Genomic DNA, 23,701 nt, shown 5'->3' on the forward strand with positions numbered 1-23,701 from the left:
TTTATCATATGATACATGCTTATAATTTTTAATCTAGGTTGGAATGTGGAGGTAATAACCGTATACATATGTGTACATATACTTTTTTTTTTTCTTGGCCTATTTAATAAGTCTAGCTCCTCCTTTTGTTTACTTGGGAGCCATATAACCTGGGCTATATGTCCCTGGCCCATGAGGGGTTAAAATGATCCGAGCATCCTGCTCAGACTGGACTCCACCCTTCATCTCTCATCACTGCTTCTGGCTTCTCCAGACAGTCTGCAGGTAGGCTGCTCGGCTTTTTCGCTCAGAACAACTTTAAAACACTCTGCAAAAAACGTTTCTGCAAGTTCAGTTGCAGGTAGCGGGCTGTGTTTCTCCTCATTTCTCGCGTAACGCGCGTAATCGCGCGTAATGGCGCATCTGGCGCATCTGGCGCACCCCAGCCCAGGCGTAAAGGAGCAAGCATTGCTTTTAAGGGGGGTAGCTGTGTGATCAGTGGGCATCTGTCTGGGGTCGTGAAGCTGCAGTCTCGGCTCAGTCCTAAGCCCTGTATGGGGTTAACATGGGCGTGTACATTCTAGTATAACGGTACTCAGGCAGCCCAGCACTTTTAAGATGTAATCATATTTCATATACTCTGATTAAACTAGGATGCACCTTTGGAGCCTGCGTCCTCAGTCTATCGGCATGCACTATACCTCCCTTTTGAAGAGCACCCCTGTACGCCCAGCTGCATTGCTCAGCAGTAGTGGAAAATGCCTGAGTCATGGAATATGCCAGAGCGCCGCAGTGTCTCCTTCTCCACACATCCGGGCACCGAGCATCTCCTCAATGCGGTATAGCCCCCCCAGCCGCCTTTAACCACTTCTTCCCCTCCCGTCTTGGCATCGCTGGAGGACTCGGGACGATCACGGGGCTGTTTTTATCAGAGCTCACCCTCACCTGCTTCGCTTTGCAGAGCTGCAGGACCGCTGAGATCGAGAGAGAGAGAAAGAGAGAGCGAGAGAGAGAGGGTGTGTGAGAGTGAGTGAGCGCAGAGGTAAGCGTGGCCGCATGCCCGTGTAGAGTCTAGCCCCGCAGCACGTTAACTAACAATACAGGGGAGAAAAGTTAGTAGCTAGCTACTGTAAGGTCAGTGGATACTGCAGACCTCTCTTACAGCATGCTTACTGACCTCATGAGTGGTGCTGATGGTGGAGGACAGTGCTGCACTGCTTCTCTGTAGATAGGTCTGCAGGACATGTAGCTAGCTAGCTATTACGCTGTGCCAGTGCGTTAACCTTTTACCTCAGGTTGGTCTAGTTATGGCTTCTGTGTGATCATATCTGCCAAAAAAAAAAAAAACACTCACAATTTAATAATAATAATTGTTATTATTTATTTTTATTATTTTCGATTCTTTACGATGATGGTGCAGGTCCATGAGTTCAGGATTTCAGGCAATTTAGGCTGTTTATGATTCTTCAGTTCTTTTTGAGCCCACATTTATTATTTAGCTAATTTCCCCACTAATATTATGTCGTGGTGGGCAGCTGAAATACCTTTGCTAATGTAAGGGGTCCGGGGTGTGCTCGTGCAGTGAAGGTCCCTCCAGGGGCGCTGTGAGGTGAGGTCCAGCGTACTCCATATAGTAGAGTGCAGGGAGCAGGCAGCTGCTGGCCTGGAGGAGGCTCTGATTATAGGGGGACTGTGGGGGAATGCCAGAGAGACCCTCGAAGCAGACGGTGTGAGTATGTATCCCGACAGTTTTCTGATTATAGAGAAAGCAGCTGTGCAGTCAGTGTCCGATGGCATGGGTCTGAGGAGAGCATCCGGAGTCCCAGCCCCGGAGGGCGTGCCCCCAGGACGGTGCAGCGTGGGTTTCCTGTCACCACAGCCTGTCCACAGCACCACTTGTTAGGTGATGGCCCAGACATCCGCTCCTTCACCAAGGTGCCGTTTACCCCAGGGTGTTCCAACATGTATGTCAAAAATAGACTGTAATGAGGTGAGCCATGAGAATCCTGCTTCATACGTCAGAGGGGTGATGGAAGGCACAGTGCTCGATGCTGGTAGGTTCTGGGGCTGCTGTTTCCCTTCTGTGTGCAGAATGCCAGGGACACTGGTGCCAGTTAACATGTGTCCTCCCAGCACTGCGGATCTAACCTCATTCAGTTTTGATGGTTACATGGAACGCCAATGTGAGTGTGGTGACAGGGAGTGCACTTGGGTGAGCTTTATCGCATTGGAGAAACCAATGCGACCTTGCACCACTTCCTGATGCTAGCTGATGTTGCTATGAAGTCTCCAGTGACTAGAGTACAGCTTACTACACTCAGATAGAAACGTACAGGGGTTTTCAACGTTTCTGATAGAAATACGGGAAGATGTAAGCTGCGTAAGCACCGCATTAGGACAGGTGATCAACCCACCATAAAACAGGTGTTTTAACTTTTGTCACAATCAAGGATTCTCATCCCCTGCCCCGGGTGGGGGCATCTTCTCTAATTGCTACTGGCAGGTGGAAAACAGCCTTAACCACGGGACAGGGTCTATACCACTGGAGGACCATGCCCATGGGCCTTACGAACTCACGTTTGGGAGCTGCCATGGCATATTTGCATGCATTTTACTCCAGAATCCAGTCTGCTGGGCTAAAACTCAATGCTAGGAAATGTCACTCAGCCAAAGATCATGTAGTGTTCCTTGTAGTGGTCATGTCATCTTCAGGCATGGCCTCCAACCTGACCCAAAGAACATGGATGGATGATCTAAGGAGGGTGCTCACCTCTGCCCCTCTTGTAACTATTGCTTATTTTGCTATTCTATCCTCCAAAGAGTGTGGGGTCGGTGCTGGCTCAGAATGTTGATGGATGAGAGCATGTTGTGGCTGATGCCAGTCAGGCTCTGATCCAAGCACAAAAGCGGTGGTGCACATTTCATAGGGTACTCTGGGCCATTGTATGGGCTGTGTGAGAGTTTAAACACTATGTTGGGCTGTCTACATTCACAATTATAACCAGTCCTTGCCAATGGTTTATGGACCTTGATAATGACCCCACAGGGCGACAAGGTTGTGGGTGCTAGAGCTGCACTCATTTAACAGGGTTATCATCCACAAGGATGGTTCTCTGCAGCTTTGTGTGGAAAGGGAAGAGTCCTCGTGCCTCGTCTGCGCAAGCATCTCCATGGAGGACCTACTTCGGCTCACTTTTCAGCTGAGTGTGTTTGGAAAAAGCCAAAACAGACATGTTACTGGCCCTCTATGCCGAAGGACTTATGTTGCTGGTGTGAGGCCTGTCAGACACACAGATCCCCAGTGCCAAAGCGTAAAGCTCATATGGGAGGGTTGACTGTAAGCCGGCCTTTACAAAGAGTGTCTGCGGACGTCCTGGATCTAAGGAGAGATCAATACATACCTATTGTATGTATTAGTATGCACTCCCTAACCAGACAGTTCAGTCAGTGGCCCAATGTCTGTCTGAGGATTGTGTACTGTTGCATGGTATCCCTGAAGCTTTACGTAGTACTAGAGCGTATTATCCAAAGTCAGGCGGAATGGTGGAGCGCCACAACAGACCTTTATTGACCAGCTGGCCAAGATGCTGCTTTCCTATGGGGGTGAATGGTATGCTTTTCAGAAACAAGTTGCCTTTGCCAACCCTTCTTCCTCATGTGTGGCTGCGAAGCACGTGTCCAGACGTGCTTGTGTCCTCCCATCTTCTAGAGCCTCTTGGGCTTGGATCTCATACTGAGCTGAACCATGACAAGGGCATTCAGCACCATCGGTACCTTGCAGATGCTTTGGTTTGGCTGAGTCAGGAAAGATCCTGTATCAGGTGATTCAGGGGCTGGACTCTGATAGGGGGAAATTGTACTGGCTTACTGCATTATCAACCCCCTGGGAACGGTCTCAGTTTTAATAGACAGAAAATAGCTTTGGTCCACAAGCTTTTTCTGAAATCAACACAGGGTCAAAATTCTGCATATATTTTGGTAGAATTCTGGTTGGACGTATGACTACTGTTGTTGGCAGAGTTGGTAGCCTGTGTGCTCTCTTTTAAGCACAGTCCACATTTATTCAATAGGGTTGAGATCAGGGCCTTGGAAAGGCCATTTTAAAAGTTTAATGCCTAGCCTGCTTTATCCATTCCACAACCACTTTGTATTCCACAACCACTATGTGTATTTGTGGTCATTGTCCTGTTGCAACAGCTATTTGTGTCCAAATGTCTAGCTGATGGTTTGAGGTTATGAAGCATTCTCAGAAAAAAGAGTTTGTGCAGTGTACCAATTTTACTGGCAGCAAAACAGCCCTAGAGCATGATGCTACCACCACCACAGCTGATAGAGTGTTCTTGTCAGCTGCAAACTTTAGTCGAAGCTTTTCTGCCATTCTTCTCTGCAGATTCTCTCAAGTTCTCTCGGGTTGAAAGCTGAGTGGCGCTGGACGGTCATTTTCAGGCCTCTTCAGAGATAGTGGATTGGGTTTAAGTCAGGACTCTGGCTGGGCCACTCAAGGACATTTACAGTGCTGTCCCTAAGCCACTCCCTTGTTTTCTTCGCTGTGTTTTTAGGATGATTGTCTTGTCGGAGAGGCCCCAAGCGCTCTAAATCAGGCTTTCGTTAAGAATCTCTATACTCCATTCAGCTTTGCCTCAACCCTGACCAGTCTGAAAAACGCTACCACCATGCTGTATTGGTCAGGTTATGAGCAGTGCCTGGTTTACTTCAGACATGATGCTTAGAAATGAGGCTAGTGAGTTCAATCTTGAGAATCTTGTTTCTCACAGACTGGGAGTCCTTTAGGTGCTTTTTGCAGGCAGGCTTTAATGTTTCTTTTACTGAGAAGAGGCTTCTGTCTGACCACTTTGCCGTAAAGCCCAGATTGGTGGAGTTCTGCATAAGGCTGGGCGATATGGTAAAAATACTATATCACGATATTTAAAGTATTTTTTTGAGATACACAGTATTTATCACGATACATGTAATCAAAGACTAAAAACATCAGTAATGACAGATCTCATCTAATTAACCCTAAAGTCTAATTACACTGTTGGTGTTTATTAAGCACTAACTGTGTCCTTGATGTGCTTAGAAAAGCATATTGTGTATCACAATAACAAAAAGTTATCACAATATGATAAAATATCATCATATTGCCCAGCTCTAGTTCTGCAGTTATTGTTGTGAAGTTTCTCCCGTCTGGATCTTTAGGGCTCAGCCAGAGTGACCATGATTTTGTAGCTTCCGCACAACCTGTCTCTGATCTCTATGGTTGGATGCTGACTGTCGCCAGACAGTCATTTTCAGGTCTCTCCAGAGATGGTCAATTGGATTAGAGTCAGGCCTCGGCTGGGCCACTCAAGGACATTCTCAGACATACTCCTGTGTTATCTTCACTGTGTTCTTAGGGGGATTGTCTTGTTGGAAGGTCAACCTTCTGCCCAGTTTGAGGTCCTGATTGCTCTGAATCAGGCTTTTATTAAGAATATCTCTGTACTTCATTCTGCTTTCCCTCAACCATGACCAGTGTCACTGTCCCAGCCACTGAAAAACAAGCTGGTGATGAGCACTGCCTGGTTTCCTTCAGACATGATGGGACATGGATTCATCAGACCAGAGAATCTCATTTCTCACAGACTTTCCCATCGTACTGTATATTCGTCAGTCAAACAAACCCATTGATGTAGGCACTGAGAAGCTAGCCGTTGTTGTAAATCCTGATCACTAACAGGAAGTCATGAGGCATTGGTACCTTATCATCAAGACTAATTTGTTCTTGTTATTCTTTATTCCAGATAAAAGACCACCCCAACAAACCACCAACGCCTAAAGGTTTACAGTTTGTGTAGTCTTGCTCTTTAATATCCGTAGAATGGGGATTGAGAGTCAGGGTCCGACGCCCCCTGCAGGAAACCTGACCCCCCGGCAGGTGGAAACATTCCAGAGGGTTGAGCCCAAGGCTCTGGGGGTAAGTCACAGCTCTCAGCACCACATTCATATCAGATACAATTAAGCCTGTTCTGATAATTACGTTGATGATCATACAATATATGGACATGGTCATTTTTGCTGACCTCAATATGTGTTTAAATTAAATAAGAGCCTGTTGTGGTGTCTGTTTTATTTATTTATGTATTATTACATAATTCCAATAAAGGGTATATAATGCATTTTGAAAAAGTAGTCTCTGCCAATAAATTGACGCGTGTTGTCTGTTTTTTGCTCTGTCTTTCAGTCAATCCAGATCATCATCGCTGTCTTGTGTCTGTGCCTGAGTATCTCCATCCTCCAGATCTACTATGAGGTCCACTTCACCCCTGACCTCATTGTAGTGGTAGTGATTGTAGTGCAGGTGAGCTCAACATCATTTCAGCAGCTTAACAGTTTAATGCTTAATCAGACATTAACCCTAAAGTATTAAGTATTATGTTTGTTCTTCTGCGTATGTAATTCTTCACAGTAACAGACATTTACACTACACTATGTTTATTTACGCTATGCTACAACAAACGTATTGAGATAAGCATTACTGTTGTACTGCATGCAGTTACCTAACTCTGCAATTGTCCATTGTCAGGGCCTTTTTGTAGAAAAACAGTTACAACAAAACACTTTTTTGGTCTTTTGGTATTTTCTTAATGAATTGACATGCCTAGCAAGATGGGGCCACATGATAAAAATGGATGTAGAAGAGGAGCTATATTAGCATGTATGTATTTATGTATGCATTCAGTGCTAAGATTAACTCTCTGATTTCTCTCTGTAGCTGCTAGCGTCTGGCTCTATCCTGATCCATGCTGGCAGGTTCCCCTCCCTTTTCTGGGTGAGTCACAAAAAGTAGAGCCGGTTTTCCAAACTTCAGGCCTTAACTCAAAACCTTTCTCACCACAGTTGATTTGTGCTCTTTAAACTAAACCTACAAAATAAGGAAGGTGCTACAAAGGACAGTTTGAGCAGTGAAAAAGCACTTTTCAGTAAAATATTCAACAAAAAGCCATGTTTGGAAAAAGTGATGTGTGAACCTTTAAAGCAGCACTATGGAAAATTGGCATTTCTTGCTCCTGTGCTCCCCCTACAGTCGGGAAATGTAATTTTTGCTTTGATCCGTCAATAAAGGACAAGTCTGGACATTTTTGGATGATCTGAGAGACACAGAACCAGCACCAAAAGTGAAAGAATGCATGTAGACTAAGGCAGTAGAGAGATGTTACAGGATTTTACACAAATATGACTCAGCGTTACATAGTTATGCAGTTCTCACGAGCGTTGTCCTGCACGCTTCTCCAATGTTAAATAGTGCGGTAAGCATCATACTGAGCAACAACAGTAACACTGTTCTCACTATTACAGGTCAGTGAAGCATCACAATGATCTGAAACTGTTATTATAAGATTAAAAAAATGCTACATAGTGTTGCTTTAAATTGATACAGAACCAGTACATCAGGTGAAGGTTCTTTAAAATCACATCTCTTACAAATTGTTTCTTTGTGGAATCAAAGGCGGTTCTTCTTTGACAGTGCTAAAAGAATCCTTTGGAACACCCTTATTTTTAATAACGTAGTGCTACAAAAGGGAAGCTGGTACCTATAAAGTTAATATATTACTAGGGTTGCAAAGGGGTGGAAAATTTCTAGTAAATTACCGGGTAAATTACGAGCATCTTCCCATGAGAACTTTAGCTCGGGAACTTTGGAAATATTGCAAAATGTAAAATTTCTATGCAAATTTTGAAAACTTTTTGAAATTAATAGAAAACTTAAAGAAACTATATCAAATACGATCATCAATGTACTGTTTTTTGTCAACTGCAGACATGAATGCATAACAATAGAAATAAATTTACCTTGGGAAGTAACAGGTAATTATGGGAATAAAATGTTATAGTTGGTAAAAAATATACTGAAGCATAATCTTGGCTAAAATAATTAGATATGATACCAAAACAGTTAAATAACAAAGCTGCTCCTCAATCCCAGGCACATGGCACATCACACACTGCAGGGCTAATGAGACCACGGCCCCTGCATGCACTGATCATTCCTCCATCACATGTACAGCATATGTCCAGATGATTTCTAGAAACCTTTTTTTTTTTTTTTTTTTTTGTACCAACTATATGTAGATTTCTCATCTTTTGCTGCGAATATACCCATTTTATTTGTTAATTACAATGAAATATTACAATTATAACTGGAATGGACACAATAAACTGGCAGGAGCGTCATAAAAATATAACATCATTATTTTTGTTGTTGTGTTTGTATAATTTAACCATCTGACATCACTGATCACAGGTTTTCTGAAGTCATTCGATGGCAATCTTTTTTATAATCCATACTGTAGCTCATGATATGCTCAAAAAAAAAGTAACATTGTCATATCGTGCAGCCCTGTCCCTGACAAAACCACAATCTCTCTGTGCTTCTGTATTGACTGCTTTTTTCTGTCTGTGCAGGTTAAAACCACACTGGTGGTCCACCTGGTGAGCGCTGCGTTCAGCACAGCGGTTCTGGGCCTTCTGTCCCGACACCTGCCCTACCGACAGGACTCCTACCACTGCGAACATTGCCGCAGACTGGAGATATACGCTGTGGTAAAACGCACCAAACGCTTACACTCCTCCTCACTGTACTGCTGAGTAGATGCATGAAAACGGTAGGAGCATTCCAGTCTGCATGAGCAGCTAATACCAAACCTGCCTTAAACCTTAGTTACACAAAGACTAACAAGCTTTAAGGGAATGAAATGCTGTTAATTCTCACTTTTGCAGCTCCTCAAGTGTGATGCTTAGTATTGGCCTACAAATGAGTGCATCACAGCTCGAATTAACCTTTTTAGTGGCTTTCTCATGGGCATCTGCACGTGTTGAGCCTGATAATCAAACTACAATCAACAAGACCTAATTTTGCTTATGAATGCTGTTGTCGTCTTGATTTCCTGGTGCACATGACGTCAGAATGAAAGGAACATTGTAATGCTTTTCTTCCTGATCTGCTACATCTGTATCGGATTGGTTATCTTGTTGTTGGAACAAGCCTTGTATCTCTAAAATAGTAACTCTTTGTCAGTGGAAAGATATTTAATGAATGTAACTAGATTTTATTGATCATGAAATTGTACCATAGTGTTGGCATTTTCCAATCATGTCAAAAATAGAAAAACACGCTAAATTGACAGACAAGGTTTTGATTTAGCGACAGTGTTTGGCTTCAATTCTAAGTGCGTTTTAAGTCTTTGTCTTAAGTTTTAAGGTTGTCTCCTCTTTTGTAGGTACAGGAAAACTTGTCAAATTCAATGTCCGTACTGTAGTGATCGACCAATACAGATTTAGCAGAAAGAAAATGTGTTCAGAGATGCCTTCTTAAGGTCCTGTTTCAATACTTTTTTTATATATATATATTTTTTAACGTGCTCTCACCAACTTTGACCCACCATTTCGAAGTGCATTACGAGTGGCCACTTGATGCAGATGGACAAGAGGGAACCGTGAGGAGCACATTTTTAAATGAAAGTGTACGCTCACACTCGGCTACATTCAGACTGATGGCTCAACAGCCGTGTAAACCTTGCAGTATAAAACAAATCTGAACATAATGTACATTAAACTTGTGAATTATTGCTTGATGTGGTGGTAAGCTGTGGTTTAAAGCTGTTTTTTTAAAAGCTTTTGTTTCTGTTGTTGTTAACTGTATAGCCTAGCAGGGTAGAATTACATATAAATTACATTAAATATGAAGTAGTTTGCAGCATAAAAGCCTAGCAAATTAAAAAAGTTATACAACATAAAAATTCACCATTTGTTTTTCGTAGTTTTACTGCTAAGGTCAACACTTGTGTTTACTCTTACCCCTGCCCATGCAAAAGTACATATAATTCATTAATTGCTTAAATTTATAGAGCAATGGCATGTTTTTTAGGTGGTGTTGAGGACTCTTCCGCAGGGATCAAGAGGTCAAGTGGATGAGGGCTTCTAAAAACTAGTATTGAAACGGGCAACAAGTCTCTGGTCAGAATCAAGGAAATCAAGACTATTGTGCATGCTCTGTTCAATTAGAGTTATATAGATGTTGAAAATGGGAGAAAAAGAATGTATTGTGTTGAAAAACTAGAAAGATCAGAAATGTTCTATTAGAACTGTGCTGTAATGGTTACGTCACATGTTCTGTTACAGTTTTTTGATACAATTGCAGCGATGCATTTTCAAAGCACTGTACCGAAGTGCAAAACAAAACATTTGCAAAAGCATGCAAATGGAAAAAGGAAAAAAAAAACACCAAGCTGACACATGCAGGGAGGTCCGGGGTCCATGTCTAGTTTTTATAAGATGCTTGCAGTGGGAAGCGTGGGAAGGTTTGTTTTTGTGAAGCCTTTAATAAGGACATTTGTGAATTATCATTTTATACTATTCGCCCCTCCTGATTTCTTGTTTTTGTCTAAGTCACAGTTGATTGTTTCAGATCTTTAGACAAAATGTAATAAAAGATAAAAAACAATCTGAGTGAACACAACCTACAGCTTTCAAATGAGCGTTCCATTTATTGCAGGAAAGGTTATCCAACAGCAGCTGACCCTGTGTAAAAAAAAATATATATATATACTAATAAAAAAAAAAGTAATTACCCCCCATAGAAACTTAACCGACCAATTAACCAAACCTAAATACCCAGGCCTGATTACTGGTAATTCTAATTCTCACTTAAATTGACCATTTCAGCCATCTGGAGCTCACAACAAGCATCTCACAGTGCACAAATCAAAAGAAAAAAAGGTTAATAAGATATAAGTTGGTGCCCATTTCTGAGGCTCTGGGACTTCAGTCAGATCATCAGTCCATGATCTGAAGTGTAAGTGGGTTATGTAGCGAGATAGCCCGTCCCTGAATGGCTTAAAAGAAACACAATGAATGTTTTGAGATGGCCTAGTCAAAGTCTTGAACCCTATTGAGGTGCAATGGCAGGACCTTGAATGAGCAGCTCATGCTTAAAAAACCCTCCAGTGTGGGTAAATTAAAGCAATTGTACCTAGAAAAGAATTCCTTTTCAGACATATGAAAGACTTGTCTGGTTAGAGTTGTTGATGCTAAGCTTAGCACATCCATTTTAGGGCCCAGTTACACTTTCACATGGTTGCGGTATGTGCCCTGAATAAATGAAACCGTGTTTTTAAATCTGTACTTTGTTTCCTCATGTTTGGTTTGTATTATATTACATTTTGTGAAGATCTGAAATCTTTCAGGAATTTGGGTGAATGTAGCCTGTTTTGTAGATGTGAATGTGAATCGTCTTAGGAAACCATCATAAGTCACTTACATTTAGCTGGTGGAAAAAGTGTGTGTTGTTGAAATGTATGATGGATTTGTACTTTTTAATGTGCTAACACTTTTACTTCTACTCAAATATATCTCGGAGGGAAGGAATCTTCTTTAACCTCGGTTCTATTGTAATCATTAACATTCAGCTACCAGTTCCTTTTATTGGTTTAGTTTGACTCTGTTTAGGCCATGAATTGCTTTACCATTACTCAGGCCTCTCAGTTTAGAGCTAGTCTTATTTTACACTAGAAAAAAAACTAAAAACACATGAATAAAGTCAAACATGTTGTACTACTCAAGCTGTAACACCGTTAGAGAGGCAGGGCACAGAGAAGAACAAAGAACACAGAGAGGCGCAGAAAAGAGCACAACACAGTTAGAGAGGCACAGAAAAGAACACAGTTAGAGAGGTGCAGAAAAAAAACACAGCACAGCTAGAGAGGCACAGTTAGAGAGGTGCAGAAAAAAAACACAGCACAGTTAGAGAGGTGCAGAAAAAAAACACAGCACAGTTAGAGAGGCACAGTTAGAGAGGTGCAGAAAAAAAACACGGCACAGTTAAAGAGGCACAGTTAGAGAGGTGCAAAAAAAACAGAACACAGTTAGAGAGTCACAGAAAAGAGCACAACACACAGTTAGAGAGGTGCAGAAAAAAAACACGGCACAGTTAGAGAGGTGCAGAAAAAAAACACGGCACAGTTAGAGAGGTGCAGAAAAAAAACACGGCACAGTTAGAGAGGTGCAGAAAAAAAACACGGCACAGTTAGAGAGGCACAGTTAGAGAGGTGCAGAAAAAAAACACGGCACAGTTAGAGAGGCACAGTTAGAGAGGTGCAGAAAAAAAACACGGCACAGTTAGAGAGGCACAGTTAGAGAGGTGCAGAAAAAAAACACGGCACAGTTAGAGAGGCACAGTTAGAGAGGTGCAGAAAAAAAACACGGCACAGTTAAAGAGGCACAGTTAGAGAGGTGCAGAAAAAAAACACGGCACAGTTAAAGAGGCACAGTTAGAGAGGTGCAAAAAAAACAGAACACAGTTAGAGAGGCACAGAGAAGAACAATTAGAGAGGCACAGAGAAGAACACAACACACAGTTAGAGAGGTGCAGAAAAAAACACGGCACAGTTAGAGAGGCACAGTTAGAGAGGTGCAGAAAAAAAACAGCACAGTTAGAGCGGCACAGTTAGTGAGGTGCAGAAAAAAACAGCACAGTTAGAGAGGCACAGTTAGAGAGGTGCAGAAAAAAAACAGCACAGTTAGAGAGGTGCAGAAAAAAAACACGGCACAGTTAGAGAGGCACAGTTAGAGAGGTGCAGAAAAAAAACAGCACAGTTAGAGAGGCACAGTTAGAGAGGTGCAGAAAAAAAACACGGCACAGTTAGAGAGGTGCAGAAAAAAAACACGGCACAGTTAGAGAGGCACAGTTAGAGAGGTGCAGAAAAAAAACACAGCACAGTTAGAGAGGCACAGTTAGAGAGGTGCAGAAAAAAAACACGGCACAGTTAGAGAGGTGCAGAAAAAAAACACGGCACAGTTAGAGAGGCACAGTTAGAGAGGTGCAGAAAAAAAAACACGGCACAGTTAGAGAGGTGCAGAAAGAAAACACGGCACAGTTAGAGAGGCACAGTTAGAGAGGTGCAGAAAAAAAACACGGCACAGTTAGAGAGGCACAGTTAGAGAGGCACAGTTAGAGAGGTGCAGAAAAAAAACACGGCACAGTTAGAGAGGCACAGTTAGAGAGGTGCAGAAAAAAAACATGGCAAAGTTAGAGAGGTGCAGAAAAAAAACACGGCACAGTTAGAGAGGTGCAGAAAAAAAACACGGCACAGTTAGAGAGGCACAGTTAGAGAGGTGCAAAAAAAAACACGGCACAGTTAGAGAGGTGCAGTTAGAGAGGTGCAGAAAAAAAAACACGGCACAGTTAGAGAGGCACAGTTAGAGAGGTGCAGAAAAAAAACACGGCACAGTTAGAGAGGCACAGTTAGAGAGGTGCAGAAAAAAAACACGGCACAGTTAGAGAGGCACAGTTAGAGAGGCACAGTTAGAGAGGCACAGTTAGAGAGGTGCAGAAAAAAAACACGGCACAGTTAGAGAGGCACAGTTAGAGAGGTGCAGAAAAAAAACACGGCACAGTTAGAGAGGCACAGTTAGAGAGGTGCAGAAAAAAAACATGGCACAGTTAGAGAGGTGCAGAAAAAAAACACGGCACAGTTAGAGAGGTGCAGAAAAAAAACACGGCACAGTTAGAGAGGCACAGTTAGAGAGGTGCAGAAAAAAAACACGGCACAGTTAGAGAGGCACAGTTAGAGAGGTGCAGAAAAGAACACCGCTAGAGAGCCGCGGCTAGAGATGTTGGCTGAACTTTGTGGGTATTTGCTGTACAGGCCGTCTCTTCTAATGTTGGAAAGAGGGAATCAAGCTCAGGGAAGCTGGACTGGCGAGGAGCTAGTGTTGAGGGGCCAAAATGTACACTTGGGAGTTGGGACTATGCAGGATGTTAGCTTTCGATCACAGTTGTCTCCCAGAATGAAGACCTAAACCACTTCCATTATCAAAGGAATGTATTACTGCATTACATTTGCTTTATGTTGCTTGTATTGTATATGTTTTATTATTTATTCTTTTGATTAAATATAGACCATTTATGCTGGACACATCCAACAAAACAACAGTTAGGTGCTTGTTGGTAGGGAGACATGTAGTGGACAAAGACAGTATAATGTCCTATTCTGTCCAACGAGTAAAAAACTTTATTTACTAAAAACATCCTAAAACATGAGCAACTATCACTCTTCTTCAACCAGTTTTTTTGGGTGTTTTTTATTCTGTAAATTTTTGATTTAGCATTTAAAGAAGTGTAATTTTATGTGAAATCCTGACAGTTTGCACTTGGTACAGGTTTTTTTTTTTTGATGCTGTAGAGATTTCCACTCAAAACAGCAATTCTAAAAAACTGTAACAGTTTCTACAGAAGGGTTTCAGACAGGGCTTTAGTTTGGGGGTTAAATTTTGCAAATGTCTTTTGCAAAATTTAACTCTGCTTTGTCTCTTGTGTCTGCTCTCCCAAAGCAACAGTATTGTTTCAAGAAATGCAATTACACGGTCGAACGAACCTGTAAAGTAAGTAAAACCCACTCTTGTGTTTTAGGCTCTGTAATGCATGAAGCTGCTTAACAGCCTAAATTGCAAAGTACTGAGTTAAGTGAATGTGGAGTTGTGTAGTGTTTCACAATTTCACAAGTCCAGGTTTTTTCTTTTTTTCTTCTCCTATTCAGAACATTTGTTTTGTTCCAGCAAAAGGAAGCACAGTTTACATTTTAGTTGCCTCAGTGTTTCGAGCGCACAGTAAACCTCGGTGTGGTCATGTTCGTTTTGCTTCATCAGTTCCTGTACTAATCGGCTTCTTATTATGTTTCATTTAAAGGAGTAGTTTGGTGAAAAATCAAAGGTACACAGTTTCCCACTTACCTCAGATGTAGTCAGTCAGCCAAGACAAGGTAGGTGTCTGGAATTTGCTTCCCTAATTTAACAATGGAGATATGAGGCTAATGTAGCTAGCAAACACACAACGTCTGTAGTCCTAAACCTAAAGATAAGATAAGATAATCCTTTATTACTCCCACAGTGGGGAAATTCTCAGTGTCACAGCAGAAAGGGTTAGCAAGACACTCAGATGCGAAAACATAGATACATTACCACCATATACACATTATAAATGATAAAAAAGCAATAACTATTATTTACAGATTATTTACAGATAATTGCAAATTGACTCTTAAATCTTTTCACACAAAAAAAAATAGACTCTAAAAATAACCCACTTACTTTCCATATGACTTACTGTGAAGTGTGTAACTGAACACCAGCAGCAGCGGCAGCCACCTCTTAATTCTCCGTTGGAATCTGACTCCTCCTCTTTGTCATCCATGCACATCACTGTCTGTTTCTGCGGGTTATGACAGTCGAGTGTCTGTTTGAGTGTGTGTCTGTGGGAAAGGTGACTATTTGAGGTGACTTTTGATTTCTAGTGTTTATTAGCAGTGTTGGCCTCGTAGCTTCAGTTGAAAACTAATGAAGCAAAATCTGGACACCAAACCTCTTGGTTTTGGCCAATCAACTACATTTGACTAAATGGACAACTGTAAGTTCAGTTTTTTCCCCGAACCTTTCCTTTAATATGTAGTTATCTTCACTTAAACAATATATATATATATATATATATATATATATATATATATATATATATATATATATATATATATATGTATGTATGTGTGTGTGTATGTGTATATATATATATATATATATATATATATATATATATATATATATATAATTTACTCAGATTCTTTGCTTTGTTGCTATTTCAGATAAAAGAGTGGAGCTAGTGAAGCTGTTTGTTTTTGAGATAAACTAGTTCTGTGTTGCTAACATGTTCCTGGTTTTGCACTTTGGGTCAGTGTTTTAAAAACTGCACTGTGATTAAAAAAAAAAAATCAGAATTTCAGATTCAGTAAATCCTCAGTCAAACAGCCGTGTAATTATTCATGAACATGACGTGAAGGCTTTAATGACCGTTATAGAGTGAATGAGGTTCATAGCATTGTATTTAAAGTCAACATGAATCTGCACATTCTCCTGTCGTACCGTGACGTATTTGGAAATCCTCAGGGTCTTCAGTGTCTAATCCAGTCAAACGTCCAGTCCGGATTTGTTTCCTTTGTGGTTTATTGGCAGATCCAGTAAAGCAAGTTCTCCCTGTGATCAGGCCTTCAGGAGCTGTACTGAACGTCTTACATGTCAGATAAACCCCCAGCATAATTTTCTGATTTCCAGTGGGTGGTCCCGACTATCTGAATAATACCATCACTCTAGATCTCCTGGAAGATAAGTTAATGGGGGGAAAAAACTTTTCAATGAGTCAGTTTTGTAGCATTTTTGTTTGTCTGTATGCTAATATTTGTTACAAACTTTAGAATAAACTTTCACATAACTTAACATTATCATAAGTTTTGGAGATAATTTGTGTGTTATTTGACCATAAACACATCATAACAAGATGGTTATGATGGTTAAAAAAAAGGTGGTTATGATTTCAAGTTGACTTTAAATCAAATTCTATAGATATTATATCATGTCATGTTTGTGTAGTTACTAAGAAGCTGTGACTGAGGAATAACTGTGTTTTTGTGTAATTAGCTTTTTTCCCTAACGATATCTGTGCTCTTCCTGGGTGTGGGCGGGTTTAGCTCTTGATTGACGGCTTGCTGGCCACTCTGGTGCTGTTCCTGGTGGTGGAGCTGGTGGTCTGCATTGTGACAATTCTGTTTGGACTGAGTGTTCTGGCTAAAGGAGGCCTGCAGGTCAGCAAGACTTAGGAATGTATTGTAAAAGTAGCTTCTTCTGTGTTTTTAAATGATCTGTACTTAACTCTCTTCACTGATTAGTTAAAGTTAAATCACTATTCAGACGTTTGAATCAGTGTTTTTTAAAAAACAAAAAACAAATAGAAAATGAATGTTCAGACTTCAGATGATCAATGAAATCCTATTAAGAATATTGAGATGTTATTATCCAGAATAATGAACATAGCTATAGATTATTTTAAACTGATGTTTGATGATCAATATCCAGAATGAAGCTGTAATAACCTCAATATGCAGAGTTAAGCTCTAATAACAGTAAAATCAATGTTCTTTCCTGCCTTAGCTGCTTGGAGTGAGTCAGCGTACAGAACGTCTAGCAGCTCAGCCCCAGCCTGCGATTGTTCCAACTCAGGTATGAAATCACACAACTCACCTACATTCATGTCCTCTGGACAGAAATGAGACATTAACCTGCTTGACTTGAAACCAGTGGGATGGGATCAGCCAATGGGGAACGACTATTGGAAAGCTTGCACGTGTTGAGTAACTCAGGTCCATTAGGGAACTTGCACACATAGGTTGAAGTAAGACATTTCATTTTTTCTTACTGTCTGAGTTTAGAATAAACGTTTCCCGTTATAGGTCAATTAGGATTATTAAAATTATTTCTATTTGCTAAATGCCAGAATAATAAGGGAGGGATTTTTGGCAATTTTTATTACTTTCTTCAAAGTCAGAAGTTTAAATACACTAAGATTACTATGCCTTTAAACTATTTGGGACAGCCTATATGATGTCATGTCTTTGGAAGCTTCTGATAGGTTTATTGGCTTGATCTGAGTTAATTAGAGACATGCTTGTGGATGTATTTTAAGGCACACCTGAAACACACTGCTGCTTTGTGTAACATCATGGGAAAGTCGAAAGAAATCAGCTAGTGCTAAGGCCTGAGTGCTGAATGTGTTGGTAATATAAGGAAATTGACAATCTCCGGTCAACAAGTGTTGCTGTTTTTTTTTTTTCACGTTTGAATCATTTGCTGTTTTCCATGCACCTTGTTGGACTGTGATCTACTTTTTCTCATTAACAAACAAACAGATTAGATTAACCAGTGCTAGAATATTAGAATGTATAATAAAATATCAAAAGTGTATTAAATAAAATCTATAGGTAAAAAAACTATTGGTCTTAAATAGGTATTGTAAATTGAGAGATAATGACTGGTGCTGTCATTAGAGCGTAAACAGTAATGCTATTACAGGTCCATAAAGCCTGTAGTGCAGAGTAGCAATTCCTTCTCTGAGATCTTTCATAAACACTGTCCCAGTTGTGGACTAGACTTTCATTACTCTTTACTCTATTCTCTTTTTACCATAATTACTCAATTAGACTTGACCCCTTAAAAAGGCTATAGACTGCCGACAGGCCAAAAGTGTAACTACAAACCTCTATTACCATAGAATAGCCCCAGCAGTTTGTACAGAAGTGCTTGTAGTTACTGAATAATACACCTTAGTGTGTAATAAGCCATTCTGCATTCAGCAGTGGTTACCAGATCATCTGGTTCAAAATACATACACCACTTTCCAAATGATAAATTCATTATTATCCGTTAATCTCCCAGTGATAACATTTTGTTTTTGTTTATTTGTTTTTTTATTTTTGTTCAAAAAATAAAAAACTCAAAATTCTCTGTTCCAAATTATTATGTACAACAGAGTTTTAAAAGATTTTGTAGGAATGTAAATAACTGGAAAAGGTAATTTGTTGAATTTGCAGCATTAAGAGTCAGTAGTTTTCCTTTAATTGGGCTCACCTGGCAAATGAATCATCACAGGTGACTGAGATTGCTTTCAGTGATCCAAAGAGTCCCGAGACACAATAGGCTCTATCTTACACCCTGCGCCAGGTGTGTCATGATGCTCCTTGCTATCTTACACCCCACCGTGGTGGTCTCGAAATGAGGTGTGTTTGAGTACATTTCTGGCATATTGCTATCTTAGCAACGGAAAACACAGGCGTCCCACTGACCGTAAACAACCCAGGCAGACGTCAACAGTCAGACGTTCACTGCTATCTTTGGCAGTGAATTGTCAACACAGGCGCGTGCCCAACGTGCACACACCCCCGCTTTGCGCCATTGAAAAAGGAAACTGCCAAAGTCAGACCGCACCTGGCTCTTGCAGGGAATGGCGAGTGACACTCTGATTGGTTTATTGCACGTTACGCCCAAAACACACCCATGATTAATTAAGAGACTTAGTACATGCCTTTTGTACGTTTTGAGCCTCGCAAGGTGTACTTTTCCCGTCGCTGCGATAGCAAAGACACACTGATATGTCCTAAATCAAGCTGCACGGTTGACGGCTTGCCCAAGATTGCTAAAATAGGGCCCAATGAGATTATTGAATAACAAAAAATGTAATCTTTGACACTTAAATCAAACTTGCATAATAATTTGGAACACCTTGTATTTTATTATTGTATGTACTACTGAATTCTATAGAAGCAGTTTTATACACACTACAGATTTATTAACACACTATTTTTATAGTTTTGTTATAACATGTTTATTCAATTATAAATAGGATTAGGAGTTACACATAAAGGTGTTTCAAATAGTACTTTGAGCAGCGCCATAGATAAGCCCCACTTCCACAAAGAACTGATTTTGTAATAAAGATGTGTGGGAGTAACTATACAAATACATTTGATTTACAATAATCATAATACAGAATTTAACATTATATGTTAAACAACCATCTAACTTTACTCCCGTCAGATAAAACACAGATATAAAGAGAGGAGAGATGATGCTGCTGCTCTTTCAGCATTTAGAAGGATTTAAGTCATAAACCAGGGTTAATATATGCAGTTTGTGTGGAGCACTGAAACTGCCTGAATCTCTGGATGCCTTCACTTTCACTTTTCACTTTTGTTATTGCTACAATAGATGGAAATTCTTGTTACATTTGCTTATCTTTATTTTTAGTTTTGTGTTGTTTAATATTGCTTTTATTAGAATCCTGTTCTAAGGAAAGCTCTGCTTGCTGTATTATTGTTTAGTTAATTCCATGTTTTTATTTGGCCTATTTTAAACTCTGATTATTAATTGAGTGCGATGTCCAAATGTATGTGGACACCCCTTCAAATGAATGCATTCAGCTATTTTAAGTGTGCAAAAGTACACACACAGCTTGTCTACTCCCTGTAGAGAAGTACTGCCAACAGAATCGGCCTAATGTCAAGCCTGGGCTTGAGGTGTATAAAGCATTGAGCTGTGGAGCAGTGGACCTGTGTTCTCTGGAATGATAGAGGGTGCTCCTTCCAATGCTTTTTGGGATGATTTGGGCAGTTAAAGATAAGTTGGCGTGATGTTCGTTCAGCATTGTGACCTGACTAAGGCTCTGGATGCTGAATGCAATCAAATCCTCACGGATATGCTTCAAAATCCAGTAGTAAGCCTTTTCTGGACAGTGAAGACAGTAGTGCTTGAAAATACAGTAAATTAGCAAGTGTCCCAATACTTTTGCCCATAAAATGTATAAAAATAAGTAGTGTTTTAAAATTATAATGCTTTTACTCTTCACCTAAGTTTTCTAATGGATCTGTCTAACTTCAGCAGGTGGAGGTGGTGGTCACAGAGCCGGAGCCTGAACCAGCCCCAGTAATAGTGGAAGAATCAGTCATAGAAGAGGTGCCTACCCCTCCAACTGAACCTCAAGTGGAGCCCATAGACTCTATAGCGGAGGTGTGACCCAGGGTCATTTGACCCCACACCTGCTGCCAGTGAATATAGTCTGTTTCACCAAGATCAGTAAGGATCACTGTTCAGGGGGTTGTAATTCAGGACAATTGGAAGTTTTCATCAGAGAGCCTAATCAGGCTGTATAACAGAGCATTTCCTGCTGCTGCACCTACAACAGTAAGATGGACTCAGCTTATAACCTCATAATCTCCCAGACGATGGAGGTAAACTTCCACTCCCGACTAATAACCATCAGTGTCATTCTTTACTAATGCTATGCTAAGTTTGAGCAGCAGGTAATGTCCTGTTCAGTGAGACATGGCATGGTGACCTTAACACTGCGTTAAAGGGTGAAATATCATGTGAAATATTTTAAGGGACTTTCCTCGTCTTTTAATGGAAAATGCTTTGTTGTAGTACACGAAACATTGTGATGGTTTTAAAACGTGCCATTCACTCCCCAGGCCATATGCACAAATTGCATGTTGGGAATTCTTTTGTATGATTCTGCCTAGAACCGTTTTGCCACGCTCACGAAGGGTTGTTCCTGCGGTCAGATTGTGGCAGAGAAAGACGTTAAATATTGTTCGTTAAATATTGAATTGAGGCACTATACAGAGCAGCAAATCGGGACAGAGCTCATTTACACGTCGGTCATAATACGTTTTTAAAGGGAGTAACAAAGGGGGGGATGTACCTGCTAAGGATTTCTGGTCAGTGCTTTGGAGAAGCCTGGAGAATCCTGAACTGCAAAACCGAACAGTGATTCCTGAACATGAAAAAAATGCTGTGCAGAAATGTCCAGTATGTCAGTATATATTGGTACATATTGTAATATATAAACTTGTAAAGAGTTGTTGTGTTTTTTTTTGGCCTCAACAAATGTAATCTTAATCAGACATTTTTGTTATATAACCTTTACACATCTCTAACTCTATCAATCTCCACGTATAATCGGACACTTGCACTATAGTGTGAAAGAATGTGAGTAAATCTTGTGAACGTATGTTTTGGGGTCTCCAGAAGGAAGCTTATGGTGGGGGGATCCAGTTTTCTAGTCATTCACTGCGTCTCAATTCAAGGACAGAGCATGCAGTGAGACCACTGTGGGGGAAATGCATGGGAATGTAGTGTGTTAACACCAAAATAATGTTCTAAAACCTCTGAGAAATAAAGCATAGAGCGTTACGTGCTGTGGCCATGGGCTGCCGCACATGGAGGAAGGGGACGTTTTCAAATGCGATTCTACGTTTATGGCACTTTATGTTTATGCACTTGAATTTTCTGCATCTATACACCAGCGTTCAAAAGTTCGGAATCTGTGTTTTTATTAAATCCGACCGTTCGGCTTTAACATTAATGTCTAAAATCAGTCCAACCTGCTCGTTCAGTTCACATTCTCTGGTTTGTCGGATGCTAGGAAGCTGTTAAATGAGTCCAGAATGATGCACAGAGCTGTAGGTGATTGTAGCATGGCTGAAAAAAACTGCATAGCATTGAGAGTTAAGTTAAAACATATAAAATAAAATAAGTTTCCAAATTTCATCATTTTAGTATTATAATATTGTAGTGTGTTCATTATTTTAACCTTTTCATTGAAGATTTTAACAGAATTAAAATAGAAAATAATTAATTTAGCGGATTATTAATATTTAGCTACACATTGTACACTCTTAGCAGAAAGGGTTCTGTATTGGACTCAAAAGTAGCAATAGGCACTTTCTATAACCATCTTAACAATGGTGAAAATGGCCAGGGTTTCCACCATGGAGAACTATTTAACCGTACACAGAACCGGTTGAGTGGTTCTTTGAGTTATTATTGTAAATATATTGGCAAGAAAATGCCATTGATACTGGAACTGGTAAAAAAAAACTTGCAAATGGCCGTGTATGTCCTGCATTTAATGTGTGTTCATTGATTGCTTTAAAAAAAATGCACTTTTTAAGTATGTAAATAAAAAATACATATAATATTGTATGTCCCAGTATTCAGATGCCCTCTCTTGCAGCCTAATTTTGGATAATTTAGGTCCCTTTGTCCCTTCTATAAGTGTAGTTATACTATAAGTTATTGAAATACAATAACTATTATGAAAAGGACATACAAATATATACTGTATTTTGGAAATACAGTAGTAAGGGTATCAGTCAAATAACATTCAGACATTATGTTCTCTTTCTAGATCACCACCCCGGGCTAGTTAATCACCTTTTCTACAACCAGTATAACTACCAGTGCTGATGTTATGACCAGCATGTTTGGAAAGTTCTGTCACTACAGTGCAAAAAGTGCAAGACCACACTACCATACCAGACTATACCATCCCTGCATACTGAGATGAACAGTGTATTGTAGAGGAATCTAGTGCACGGTGCCTGAATTGAGACGCAGGGGTTGTTTTTTAATCCGGAGTCTCCATTATGTCTGAGGGCTGGGATTGGAGATTTTAACAGCAGCATCTTTGCATCATGCTGGTTTGCTAAATGCAGGTGGCTGTGTATGTTTCATTATAGGAAATGGGCATTTCAGGATAATGTCTTTTGTCACTTCCACATGTTTTATAAAATGAACGGACACACAAAGCATGTTTTACTTTGTTTTAGCTGATTCTGATCACAGAAACAGAACCCCTATAGTCTCTGTATAGACTAGTCACTGGTGATTTTAGGGAATCAGGTACTGTAACCATGTACTGTAACACTCCTTCACGTTTTCCTCTCCTGCCTCTCATCTCCTGTCTTTGTCTCTGTTTTTTAAAACCTTGTTTTTATCTTCTCCACTCTGCATATTCTGCTCTAGCTGTACTTTTTGGAATAGTTGCACTGTGCTTTGGTTTGCACTAGATGGCAGCAGACGAAACGGGAGTGACCTTGTGAAAGTGAGGATTGTGAAACATTGTGAAAACTGTATTTTCTGCAAGTATCATGTAAGTGTTGACCCATAAAACTACTTTTAAGTTGTAAATATATTGAGCTGTTCTGTGGTTATATGCATATGTATCTCAGAGGTTTGTCAACTTTACAGAAGAAGGAAAAAAACTACTGAACTTTTAATGGAATGTCAGCGTCTGATTATGCTGAATTCCTTTTTTTTTTATTGCAAAAAATTGACTTAACAGGTTTTATACAAAAGTCTGGGCACCTTTGTTCAAATTAGTAAACAAATCTTCCACAAATCTTCTTGAAAACAAAATTAAACATGACATTTCTTCTGCACATTTCAGACACAATTCCTATTTATTCATTTTTTTATGTTAAATTTAGCGAATAAATAGTACATATGATTTGTTGTATTCACGTGAACG

The 23,701-nt window shown here is 40.2% G+C and overlaps 1 protein-coding gene across 4 annotated transcripts; it reads left to right on the top strand.

Annotated features, from left to right (window-relative positions):
- The first annotated feature begins 191 nt into the window (after nucleotides 1–191).
- Nucleotides 192–23,365, top strand: LOC140551872 (uncharacterized). 4 transcript variants are annotated; one of them, XM_072675641.1, is made up of 9 exons: nucleotides 192–264; nucleotides 5,763–5,935; nucleotides 6,203–6,319; nucleotides 6,734–6,790; nucleotides 8,425–8,562; nucleotides 14,350–14,400; nucleotides 16,530–16,643; nucleotides 16,990–17,058; nucleotides 20,269–23,365. In XM_072675641.1, the coding sequence occupies exons 2-9, from the start codon at nucleotides 5,840–5,842 to the stop codon at nucleotides 20,401–20,403; spliced, it is 777 nt and encodes a 258-aa protein (XP_072531742.1). In that variant the 5' UTR covers nucleotides 192–264; nucleotides 5,763–5,839; the 3' UTR covers nucleotides 20,404–23,365. The 4 variants fall into 4 exon arrangements, with proteins under 4 accessions (XP_072531742.1, XP_072531741.1, XP_072531744.1 ...); XM_072675640.1 differs by lacking the exon at nucleotides 192–264 and adding an exon at nucleotides 556–1,021; XM_072675642.1 differs by lacking the exon at nucleotides 192–264 and adding an exon at nucleotides 1,056–1,882.
- Nucleotides 23,366–23,701: the final 336 nt, after the last annotated feature.

The sequence above is a fragment of the Salminus brasiliensis genome, chromosome 3 (assembly GCF_030463535.1).
Source record: "Salminus brasiliensis chromosome 3, fSalBra1.hap2, whole genome shotgun sequence".
Lineage (NCBI taxonomy): Eukaryota > Metazoa > Chordata > Actinopteri > Characiformes > Bryconidae > Salminus > Salminus brasiliensis.